General features: G+C 45.5%; 1 protein-coding gene across 1 annotated transcript in view; it reads left to right on the plus strand.

Moving 5' to 3' along the window:
• CNST (consortin, connexin sorting protein) overlaps positions 1–12818 on the plus strand; it is an 80685-nt gene that overhangs the window by 37982 nt on the left and 29885 nt on the right. Inside the window, exon 3 of the mRNA XM_045587136.1 lies at positions 6852–7057. Coding sequence (XP_045443092.1) covers positions 6852–7057 — 206 coding nt within the window. The remainder of the gene's footprint in view (positions 1–6851; positions 7058–12818) is intronic.

A 12818-nucleotide genomic window follows, 5' to 3' on the forward strand; every position in this document is an offset into this window, starting at 1 on the left:
GTGCCCAGGCTGGTTCCACTGAAGGCCTTCCCAGCGTGGCCGCTGGGGGGTGACAGAGAGGCCCGGGAATGGTATGTCCTGCAGTCCAGCTGTGTCGTGAGAACAAAGACTTTGTTGGCTCTGCCTGTTCCTATGTGACCCTGGAAAAGCGGTACCTCCGTTCACCGAGCCTCAATCCTTACCTGTGGCAGGGCTGCTCCTTCCTGTCTTGTCCTTACAGTGAGCAGTTCTGAATGGGAAGCACCTGTAAAGTCCCCAGCGCGAAGCAGGTGCTTCTAACTGGCAACTGCCTTTGTCTGTGTCACCCCGGGAGTTTTAAGTGGCATGAGTAGAAGCAGCATTCAGCAACATTCAGACATTCGTTTAATTTGACTCTAAATCCATCTCACCTCCTTTGTCAGTGTGTTTCTTCAAGGATCTTAGTAGCACTCTCTTTCTAGATTCACCTATCCCTGCCCCTCTCTCCCCTGGTGTGTATTCCTGAAAACATATGTTCGGTGCCTTCCTCATCATGCCTACTGGCATGTTAGCTGGCATGGATCCTCAAGACACATTTGCATTTTACATATCTGGCTTTGACCACAGAACCTTTTATCTGGCCTTCAATATGTGCCTTTATGTGTGTTAGAGAAACAAATTTTTATATTTTCAGACTTCCAAGAAGATCATATAATTTATATAAAGCCACATAAAATTTGAGAATTTTATTTATTTATCCTGGAGAACCAAGGAATATTTTTTATATGGTAGCTGATGAATTCGGTGTGCTTGGAATGAATTGGGTGGAGGGGGGGGATGTAGCCATTTCGATATTAGCAAAAGTGTTTGTGAACATCTAATGCACATGTGTCAAACACAAGGCCCGCGGGCCAAATCCGTCCCGCCAGGCCTTGCAATGTGGCCCGCATCGCGCTGTCATCACTGCACTTCGCTGCGTTTCCATCACAATGACAGTTTATGACTGTTCAGTAAACCATTCGGCCCGCGATTTAGGCTGGATTTTAGATTTTGGCCCCTTCTCTGATTGAGTCCGACACCCCTAATCTAATGGGATGTTCATTTGAAACTTTGATATTTGAGTATCATAGACCTGGATAAGGAGTTTAAAAATTAGCAGAATTAATTGCATACTTAGGGAAATCCCTGGCATATTTTTAAAATTTAATAAAACATAATAAAGTGTAAAATGTCCAATCAAACTCTTAAGAAGAAACTTAGGGAATGCAAGCATAGGTCCTACTTGGCATCTATACTAATAATAGGGTAATATGCAAATTGGTGGAGACGCCGCCACAGTAACGACCTATCAACAGGCTGCGTGCTCAGCAGGCGCAGGTGGGCAGGGACTTGCAGCATCGGGGGCAGGAGCAGGGCCTTGGCCGAGAGGCCTCTCTGTGCACCTTTGCCGGGAGTCTGCAGGCCTTCGCCACGGCTGGCCTTGGGGTCTGCAGGCCAACTTGGGCCAACTTCTTTGGGGCAATCTATCTAGGAGCCCCGGATGGGTGGGCTGGGCCTACTTCTTTGGGGCAGTAAATCTTGGGGCTCCCGCACAGGGTGCAGGCCAGGCTAGGGGACACCCCTCTCCCCACCCGCATGGATTTCGTGCACCAGGCCATTTGTATTTTATAAAATGTAGAGTCTAAATCCCAGCAATATTAATGTGTACTAATTGTGCCTTTAATGTGAGTTGAAAAGAGCCTGGAGCATATTCTAGGAGCACTTTCTCAGATGCACTGTGTGTTCACACAATCTGAATACTGAGTATAGGATACTCAGACTTAGTGTGTCCCAACTAAGTGAGCCTTCCTTCCATATGAGAGGAGGAAATGAATGGTGGTCTTTGAGTCCAAGACAGTGTGGCTGGAGGCAGAGCCTTCAGTACTGAGGCCGGCTCACAGGCGCGTGTGTCTGTATATGACAGAGCTTAATGCTCCACCGTGAATCTGTGAGGAGCCAGGCTGAGCGCAGGCAGGTCACTTCCCTTAGGCCTCGGGGCCGTTTGCCTGCAGCCGGCGCTGTAGCCACAGGCTGTGCTGCTGCACTGAAGGCTGAGGCCACCGCCCGAGGGCCCAGGAGGATCGCGTGCCACAGGTGCCACGTGGAGCAGTGGTGAACATGATTACATAAGATGCCCTTTGACCCAAGTCAGGCCCCAAGGACTCTGGCTAATTTTCAGATTTATCTCACTCATAGTACTAGTTCAGGGAAAGGAGGGAATACTTCCTTTTATCCACTTAAATGCAGTTAGCTAAGGATTGCAAGTATTTAAATGATGAGCACTCCTCTATTTTCCTGTGACTGAGTAGGAGCTTAGGGGTGACCTGTGGGGAACAGAGGAGTAAGCAGCAGGAGAACTACATGAACCAGGTATCAACATTTATTTCTGCTCCCTCCTCCAAAGTTTTGGGCAAGCTGTGCACCCGCATGAGCGAGGAAGAGGGACTGAGGAAATCAGGATGCCGTAGCAGAAAGGCTTTTTGTCCTGTTTCTATTGCAGTAAAATATATACATAGATTGGCCAGTTTAAGTGTCCAGTTCAGTGGTATGAATTACATGTTATATAACCATCGCCACTATCTATTTCCAGAATTTTTATCACTCTAAACAGACTCTGTCAGCATTAAGCAATAACTTAACTTGCACCCAGTAACCTCTGCTCTATTTTCCGTCTCTGTGAATGTGCCTGTTCTAGATCTTTCATGTAAGTGGAAGCGTATGAGACTCGTCCTTTGGCGACTGGCTTTTTCACTTAGCATGATGCTTTCAGGACTATTCGTGTTGTAGCATGCATTCCATTGTCTGAACATGCCACCTTCTGTATGTCCAGTCATCTGTTGATGAACATTCAGGTTGTTTCCTGAATGTTGGTTAAATGTGAATAGTGCTGCTATGAATATTGGCATGTGTGTATCTGTTTGACTGTGTGTATACCTAGAGATATGCCTGTTCTGTGTGTGTAATGGGATTGCTGAGTCAGTGCAGTAACGTAACATCCCCTGGAAAAGGAGAGGGATGGGAGTGGGTGCTCAGTGGGTAGAGCTTCTGTTTGGAGTGAGGGAGAGCCTAGGAGTGGATAGTGGTGAGGACCACACAGCATCGTAAGTGTAGCTAACGTCACTGGATTGCACACTTCAAATGATTGAAATGCTTAAGTTTTATGTTGTGTTTTGAAGAATATCATAAAAAAATTGGTACGAGTTTCAAACTCAGTGATAAGGATACAGAGAGCTAAGTTGATTATAGCTTACTGAGTTTTAAAACAAAAGTTCCTGCCAAAACCGGTTTGGCTCAGTGGTAGAGTGTCGGTCTGCAGACTGAAAGGTCCCAGGTTCGATTCCGGTCAAGGGCATGTACCTTGGTTGCAGGCACATCCCCAGTAGGAGGTGAGCAAGGGGCAGCTGGCTGATGTTTCTCTCTCATCGACATTTCTAGCTCTCTATTTCTCTCCCTTCCTCTCTGTAAAAAAATCAATAAAATATATATATATATTTTTTTTTTTTTAAAAAGAACTATGTTAAAACAAAAGTTCCTGTGCATTTATTGGGCACTTTTTAAAAAATATTTTTTATTGATTTTCTAGAGAGGGAAAGAGAGAGGGATAGAGAGTTAGAAACATCAATGAGAGAGAATCATTGATCAGCTGCCTCTTTTACATCCCCTACTGGGGATATGCCCACAACCAAGGTACATGCCCTCCCCTGCCAACCTGGTCCCCCCCAACTGCCCTCCCCTGCTGGCCTGATTGCCCCCAACTGCCCTCCCTTGCCAACTATTTTGTGGTGGCCACCTTGTGATGGTGGCCATCTTGTTGTGGCCATCTTGTGATGACATTGTGCGAGGGTGTTACGTGAGGGCTTGATGCCACCTAGGCTTTTATTATATAGGATATTGTCTAAATAACTTAGATCATTCATTTCCATTATTCAGAACCCTTTTTTTTTTTAACCTCCTTGAGATGAGGTACTCATAAATTCTGTTCTTTTTTTAATTTCTTTATTGATTAAGAAATTGCAGGAATGTAACATAACATTTATTGATTAAGGTATTACATATGTGTCTTTATTACCCCATTACCCGTCCCCATTAATGCCCTTACCCCCCTGTTGTCTGTGTCCATTGATTAGGCTTATATACATGCATATAAGTCCTTTGATTGATTTCTCCCCCTTACCCCTACCCTCCCTTACCTTCCCTGAGGTTTGACATTCTGATCAATTTTTCTCTGTCTCTGGATCTATTTTTGTTCATCAGTTTATGTTGTTCACTGTTCCTTTTTTAAAAACTTGGAAAATCCTATCTCTTTAATAATAGTCTTTAACGCCATTTTACTGAATATGACTATTATAAAATTTCAACATATTTTCAAAGAAGGAACATGAAGTAGTATTGATAACTATGGGAAGAACTGAAGAAAAGTACAGAATATAGCAGGCTAGCCTTATTGCAGTCGATGTGAGATTAGATATTTTAGATGTAGTTGTATGGCAAGATATTAAGTTCTCTTAATATCTTTGTAGTTTTCTGTGGAAAGCTTCTTGTAACAACCATTATGGTTTAAAAAATTAGCAAGCAGAAGAATCACGCATATTTTCATGAATACTGTCCCTGCAAAATGGCAGGCCACCACTGCACCTGACTTCCAGAAGCCAAGTGACATAACATTTATAAAAGAGAAGTTACAACATTATAAGAAATCAGCCGAAACTAATTTAGCTCAGTGGATAGAGCGTCAGCCTGTGGATTGAAAGGTCCCAGGTTTGATTCCGGTCAAGGTCATGTACCTTGGTTGCGAGCACATCCCCAGTGGGGGGAGTGCAAGAGGCAGCTGATCAATGATTCTCTCTCATCGATGTTCCTAACTCTCTAGCCCTCTCTCTTCCTCTCTGTAAAAAATCAATAAAATATATTAAAATCACTACAGCCCTAACTGGTTTGGTTCAGCGGATAGAGTGTTGGCCTGCGGAATGAAGGGTCCCAGGTTCGATTCCAGTCAAGGGCATGTACTTTGGTTGCGGGCACATCCCCTGTAGGGAGTGTGCAGGAGGCAGCTGATTGATATTTCTCTCTCATCAATGTTGCTAACTCTCTATTTCTCTCCCTTCCTCTCTGTAAAAAAATCAATTAAAATTTAAAAATCATACAGATAATTTTGTTTTTGCAAAAGCACATTTCTTGGACTTTTAGTGCCGAGCCACAAGGGGGCTAACGTGGTACATCACTAATCCTGTGCTGCAGGAGTTGTGACCCGATAAAGATGAGGCCGGACACCAGTTACTGTAATGCAGCCCGTGTCATACAGGGCCAGAGACAGGACTCAGAGGAAACGAGTTTACTTCAGGCTCCTGTTATAGGGCAATGCATCGATTTTGTTAGGGGAGAAGATGAGTAGGCGTCGATGAGAGGAAAATGTTCCAACTGATGGAAGCTGTAAGTGCTCTAAGTGCTGTATTAGGGAGATGAAGAATTGATCGGTCTGGTCACAACCGGGGGTTTACTTAGAAGGCAGCTGAAACCCTAGCCTATTTGGCTCAGTGGATAGAGCCTCGGCCTGTGGACTGAAGGGTCCCAGGTTTGATTCCGGTCAAGGGCATGGACCTTGGTTGCAGGCTCGATCTGGCCCTGGTCAGGGCACATATGGGAGGCAAGCAACTGATATATCTCTCTCACATCCATGTTTCTCTCTCTCTCTTTCTCTCTCTCTCTCTCTTCCTCTCACTCTAAGAATCAGTGGAAAAATAACTTCCAGTGAAGATAAACAACAACAAAAACCAGAAGGCAGTAGAAGCCAGGATTCTGGACATAATATCTTTGTATTCTCAGTCGTGGTGAACACACTAAATTGCTGGGAAATATCTTGTTTGAGACAGACCAGCTGAAGGTCTGGACAGTCAGAGAGTCTCTCAATTTGAATATGAAAATTATAACTGATACTGGGAATTTAGTGAAAGTTGACATTATAACGTATAATGATTAAATTTTGAGCATCATTTAGGAGCTGTGGGCCAAGCATTTAATTTATTGGTGACGTTTTTATTTTTAGAAGTTTGTATTACTTAACTTCTTTTTACCAGGAAAAATGTTTCTGTGGCCATTAGCTCTGGCATCCGAATTGCTACTGCTCTTCTGGGATCCAGAAGTAGTTTCAAAGTTATCAGGCCAGAGTTTGAAGAGGAAAGCTTAACCCTTTAGCCAGCAATTTCATATGATGAACACATGCGTCTCCCTGTTCAGTTCTGTTTTATTTGGGACCCGCTAGGACTTCACATTACACACAGTTATTCCATTTTTTTTCTCTAGGAGAATCAAGTTTTTGGTCAGGTTCCAACCTGCATAAACCTCCATACTTCTGTTTAAATCTATTTTTTGTTGATACTTTTGATTATAATTCTGCAAAAATGGTTTCTGTGTGTGCTGATAGAAGCAGTCAAATGTCAGCATCGTCTTAATCAGGCCAGTCGCTGTGTTTTCTGAGGGTTTTCACGCATTTAGTTTTATTTGAAAATTGTATTGTTAGCAGCCATCATTGCTTTAAGGTGTTCTACCATAAGCTATTTTGTATTTTACTTTTAAAAAGTTGCCGAGCTGAAACCAGTTTGGCTCAGTGGATAGAGCGTCGGCCTGCGGACTGAAAAGTCCTAGGTTTGATTACAGTCAAGGGCATGTGCATTGGTTGTGGACACATCCCCGGTGGGGGGTGTGCAGGAGGCAGCTGGTTGATGTTTCTCTCTCATCGATGTTTCTAGCTCTCTATCCCTTTCCCTTCCTCTCTGTGAAAAATCAATAAAATATATATTTTTTTAAAAGTTAAAAATCACTTACCCTAACGTTGGTACTTCATTTACTTCCTCAAGGACTTTCCTCGGGAGATGCCGCACCTGTAACACAAGAAGACGTGCTGAGTGCATCCACACATGCGGATGGCGGGGAAGAGTCTGCCAAAGGACATGCTCACGACCAGCCGGAAGCCCCGACCCCAGCTTTGCAGTCTCTGTTCTTGCTGATCCGAGGTGAAGTGGAGCAGTTGGACTCGAGAGCACTTCCCCTTTGCCTTCATCAGGTACTGTGTTAAACCCTTCATTCTTCTAAAATTCTGGGGCCATTCTTAGTAACGACCTGAATCCAGTCCCGTCATTGATTCTGTCCTTGGGGAGCCCATGAGAAGGGACCTGGGCACGTGGGGTGGTGGGAAATTTGAATATTACTGAATAGTGGCCACTCAGTGGACATAGATACTAAATCAATAGTTCTGATAACCGCTAGCTTCTTTTATTTAGGGAAGAAGCTGTTTGCAATTTAGAGTCCATTTAGCAAGCACTTAGTGAGCACCAGGTAGGTGCCGAAAACAGCGCCAGAGACCAGGGAAGCAAGATTACCTGCCAGGTGTAGCCTTCAGAGAGCCTCTGTGGAAGGGGAGATGCAGCTGTGTGGGTAAAAAACTATGGGAATCTGAATTCAGTGTTGGAATAGACAGTTCTTTAAGCCTGGAATACGTGGTTAATGTTGTCCCATAGGGTATGAGGGACTTGCAGGATGTGTATGCCAAGCATGTCAGACTCAAAGGCTAACACAGGCCAAATAAAGGAGGCCTGTGGTCCAAGGGCCTCGAGTTTGACATGCTTGATGTAGCACTTCCTGGGAGAACAAAGTGAGGTGGTGTAGGAAGAGAGGTCACAGTGGGGTATATCACTGGAGGTTAACATGGAACGAGATGGGAAGTGAAAGTGGGTAGCTGGCAGCATTGAGGCTTTAGGGACTGGGGTTGTTTAATTATGTGTGCCAGGATCAAATCTGAATTTTAGAAATAGAACTCTCTGATGACTGGGAGGGTAAGCTAGGCGATGGGGAGCCTGGAGGTCGGGAGGCCTTAGGACAGTGATGAGGGAGCTTTCTTTCTTACACAAGAGCAAATTCAGAAAAAAAAAATAATGAATTTATGAGCTATGTTTTCTTTTCCCTTAAAATGAAATTAACTGGTATAGGGGAATGGAAAAAGCTTGGCCTTTTTCTTCATTTACTTCTGTTGCATTTTAACTTTTGCAATGAGTAGAAAGTAATTTTAAAATTTTTAAAAGTAAAATAGAAAATAGCTTTTGTCCCAAGGCAGGAAAATGTATCCTATATAATAAAGAGCAAATATGCTAATGATTGTGATGACCTCACGCCGTAACAGCCTATCAGCAGGAGGCTGCATGGGCAGCAGGCATGGGTAGGTGGGGACTTGATGCTGGCCAGGGTGTGTCCTGTGTCCCCCCCACCAGTGGGGCTTGATGGGGGTGGGGCCCACCGGATCTGGGTATTGCCCAGTGGGAGTGGGGCTGGCCAGGTACCCAATTTATTCCCTTTCAATGTGCATGGATTCCATGCACCAGGCCACTAGCATTCTTATAAATTTATAGTGCCTGCTTTGTGGACTTGAATGCCTTTGAGAAAATGGGTGCTGTTTTTCAACCTCTAAAACCTTCTAACTTGCCTGTCTGGTGTGGCTCAGCGGCTGAAGTCAACCAGGAATCAAGGTCACGGGTTTGATTCCCTGTCAGGGCACAAGGTTGGATTGTGGGCACAGTCTCCAGGAGAGGGGGGGTGCCGTATATGGGATGGGAGGCAGCCGATCATGATGTTCCTCTCTCATTGATGTTCTATCTATCACTCTCCTTTCCTCTCTAAAAATCCATAAAATCATGTTTGAAACCTCCTAGTTGAGCAGCACCGACACCAAGGCAGCTGCTCATGCTTCAGCCTTCATGTATTTGTACAGTAGAGACTTTACAAAGGGTAATCACACTTCCTGTCACTCATCCTCCTAACAGCCATAGCGGTATTAGCATCACCCATTCACAAATGGGAAAGCAGGCTCCTTTACAAAGCAAGTTTCTTCTCATTCTGGGGCTGGAATGGGTTTATTCCATTCATTGTATCTGTTTTTGTAACAACTTGGGTGAAATTTGAATCTGGGCTATTTCTTAGGTTACATTGTTTAATCACATCTAATTTCTTGAGGTTGACAATATAATTGTAGGTTAGGGAGGAGAGTGTCCTAGTTCTTTGGACACACACTTGCAAGTATTTAGGAGGGATGCATTTAGGAATGGCTTTGAATAATGCCAGCAGCTTACTCGAGATCTTTCCGTTGGGGGAGAAAAAAAAATACGTAAGAGAGAAAGCACATTTGGCAAGATGTCAACAATCAAGGAATCTATAGTTAGGGGTGTCGAACTCAATCAGAGAAGGGGCCAAAATCTAAAATCCAGCCTAAATCGCGGGCCGAATGGTTTACTGAAAAGTCATAAACTGTCATTGTGATGGAAACGCATCGGAGTGCAGTGATGACAGCGCGGTGCGGGCCACATTGCAAGGCCTGGCGGGACGGATTTGGCCCGCGGGCCTTGTGTTTGACACACGTGGGCTAGAGCGTCGGCCTGCGGACTGAAGGGTCCCAGGTTCGATTCCAGTCAAGGGCATGTACCTTGGTTGCGGGCACATTCCCAGTGGGGGGTGTGCAGGAGGCAGCTAATCGATGATTCTCTCTCATCGATGTTTGTAACTCTCTCTTCCTCTCCTTTCCTCTCTGTAAAAATCAATAAAATACATTTAAAAAAAGAAAGAAAGAAAGAAAATGGTGCCCTCGCTCCCCAGGAACTTACTAGGGTGCTGAGCCTGTGGGTCACACTTCTTCAGTGGCTCAGCCTGCTCTCCGGGCAAAGAGCCGGACGCATCCGGTGCGCTTGGGAAGGATGGGCTTTGGCTCCACTTCTGACAGGCTCAGTGGCTCCAGCTTCTTCTCGGAAGTGGTAGAGCAAGTGAGATAATGCAGTAACAGCACTTAACATAGTGCTTGGAGCACAGTAAAGCCAAATAAACATGAGGCATCCCTCTGTTCTCACTGTCACACGCTCAGTGACAGGTGTTAGGAATGAAGGCTGGGTCGGCAAAGCCATGCTGAAGGTGCAGCCGCTGAGCCACAGGACAGCAGAAGCAGCTGAGGCCCACAGCCCCGGGGGACAGACAGTCCTCCTTCCTCCCAGGGAGACACACAGTCCTCCTCCCTCCCAAGGAGACACGGATCCTGGCGAGACGGGTGACGTCATTCGTTTCCGTCTCCCAGCGCCTCGCCCTGAGCCTTTGGCCTGGACTCGCCAGTGGTTGACATTTCACCAAATTTTTGCCCTCCCCCCCACACATATTTTCCATGGAAGCACTTTTCCCCACATCCAAACCCGGGAGGCAAGTCCTGCAGATCTACTTCAGCAGTGTCCACAGTCTGAGCTCTTCTTGCCTCCTTCATTGCTGCCATCTTAGCACAAGACACTGTGAAATCTCACCTGGAGACCTCTCTGCTCGCACCCTGACTTCCGTTTAGTTGTTCCCTCTGTACAGCAGTCACTGTGGTCCAGGTGACATGTAAGCCAGGCCACGTTACCCCTCTGCTCTGAGCCCTCCAGTCCTCGCTTCTTGTTTAGAGGAGAAGCCAGAATTCTTTTTTTTTTTTTTTAAATATATTTTATCAATTTTTTACAGAGAAAGGAGAGGGATAGAAAGTTAGAAACATTGATGATGAGAAACATCGACCAGCTGCCTCCTGCACACCCCCCACTGGGGCTGTACCCACAACCAAGGTACATGCCCTTGACCAGAATCAAACCTGGGACCTTACAGTCTGCAGGCTGACACTCTATCCACTGAGCCAAACCGGTTTTGGCAGAAGCCAGAATTCTTACCATGGCCCACAAGGCCTTACAGGGTCAGGCTAGTTCCTCTTCGACCTTCATTTCCAAAACTCTCCTCCTCATTCACTGCTTCCCAGGAGAGAGGCGGAGGGAATCGCCAGTGGACAGAGATTCTAAGATGACAGCTATCCACCAAGGAGAGGGTAATCTGTCAGTCTGTGTGGAGCAGATCAGCAGAATCTGAAGAGAGACTCTTATACCGAGTTCCTGCTTCAGAATGATTGATGTGTCTGAGTATACTGAGAGAAGATTAGGCTCTTAGTAGAGTATTTGGAGTTATTCACATGAGAAATTCATGGAAAACTCTGCTCAGAAAAAAGGAAAAGAAAAGAAAAAAGTAGCTCCAGAAGCCATAACCGGTTTGGTTCAGTGGATAGAGCGTCGGCCTGCAGACTGAAGGGTCCCAGGTTCGATTCCGGTCAAGGGCATGTACCTTGGTTGCGGGCACATACTCAGTAGGGGCTGTGCAGGAGGCAGCTGATCGATGTTTCTGACTCTCTCTCTCTCCCTTTCTCTTGGAAAAAAATTAATAATTTTTTTTAAAGTAGCTCCAGGAAAAAATAAGTGTTTAGAAAAAAATAATAATAATAGTTTGGCCCATAATAAGGTAAGCATTAAATATTTGTCTATCCATTGCCATAATGTAACAATATGGGTTGCTGAATATGTATGAGAAAAAAAGTATATGTGTTTGTGGGATTGAGGTAGAGGAGAATCAAGAGTCAATATTTGCCTTCCACTAAAAACGAAAAATCATGAGTCAGCAAATTAAGCAAAATGTTTAGAGACATAGAAGTTAAAAAAAAAAAAAGAAAAAGAAAAGAAAAAACAGGAAAAAGAAATCTCAGTGCCTGCTCCGGAAGGAAGGAAGGAAGGAAGGGGAGGGGAGGGGAGGGGAGGGGAGGGGAGGGGAGGGGAGGGGAGGGGAGGGGAGGGGAGGGGAGGGGAGGGGGAAAGGAAAGGAGTATAGAACAAGGGGGTGGGGCTTTCTTAACACACCTTAGAGAGCTATTGGCTCCTTGTACCATGTACATTCCTGATTTTGGTAAAAATAAGAACTAAAGAGTGACAGTTGTAACTTAAGCATGAGGTGAGAAGAGCATCCAGGTTAAGGCAGTGGCAGTGGAAACAGAGAGGGATGACTTTGACATCTTCAGAGAAAGAATCACGAGGGCTTGGTGCAGACAGCAAAGGGCGTGAGGGAAAGGTCAGAGGCAACGCTGGGAGGTGCAGTTTGGAGGAACGGCACGGACCATTACTAGAAGCTGAGGATTAAAGAAAGAGAGTTAACTTGGGCTGATGATTATTTTTAAAGTGATATCATGGGACATATCCCTAAACGCCATTAGAAACATGACGGCAGTTACTTAAGATATTACTTTACACCGTGGGAACTTTTAAAGACTCCATTTAAAAATTCCAGTTCTTGCCGAAACCAGTTTGGCTCAGTGGATAGAGCATCAGCCTGCGGACTGAAAGGTTCAATTCTGGTCAAGGGCATGTACCTTGGTTGCGGGCACATCCCCAGTAGGGGGTGTGCAAGAGGCAGCTGATCGATGTCTCTCTCTCATTGATGTTTCTAACTCTATCCCTCTCTCTTTCTCTTTGTAAAAAATCAATTAAAAAAAAATTCTGGTTCTTGGGTCTGAGTAACGTTTCATACATCGACTCGGTCAGCATGACTGCAGGTCAGCCTTCCTGTGGGGCTGACGTCTGAGCCTGGAAGCGGGAGGCAGGACACCCAGGGCTGTGAGCTTTCACCGAGAGGCATCGGATCCGGCAGGAAGGGCCTCCCCCGGCCCCTTGCAGCCCCTCTGGAAGACACCTTCCTGGTCCCTCCATGTTCCTGGCAGGTAGCAGCCTGGAACCAGGACCCCTTAAAACGTTTACCCTCCCGGATGTTCAGCTTCCCTCTTCCCGTGATTCTACTCTGCCTCTTGCATTCCCGGTTCAGACTCACCTCCAAACACCACTCTAAGCACTGCTGGTATATACTAGGCATTGTGCTAACCACGCATTCGCAGCCCTGCAGCCGCTCTGCTCATAGAGCTGTCGATGTTATTGTCATATCTGAGACGTGAAATGACACGTCCA

This window comes from Pipistrellus kuhlii, unplaced genomic scaffold (assembly GCF_014108245.1).
Source record: "Pipistrellus kuhlii isolate mPipKuh1 unplaced genomic scaffold, mPipKuh1.p scaffold_m20_p_25, whole genome shotgun sequence".
Taxonomy (NCBI): Eukaryota; Metazoa; Chordata; class Mammalia; order Chiroptera; family Vespertilionidae; genus Pipistrellus; species Pipistrellus kuhlii.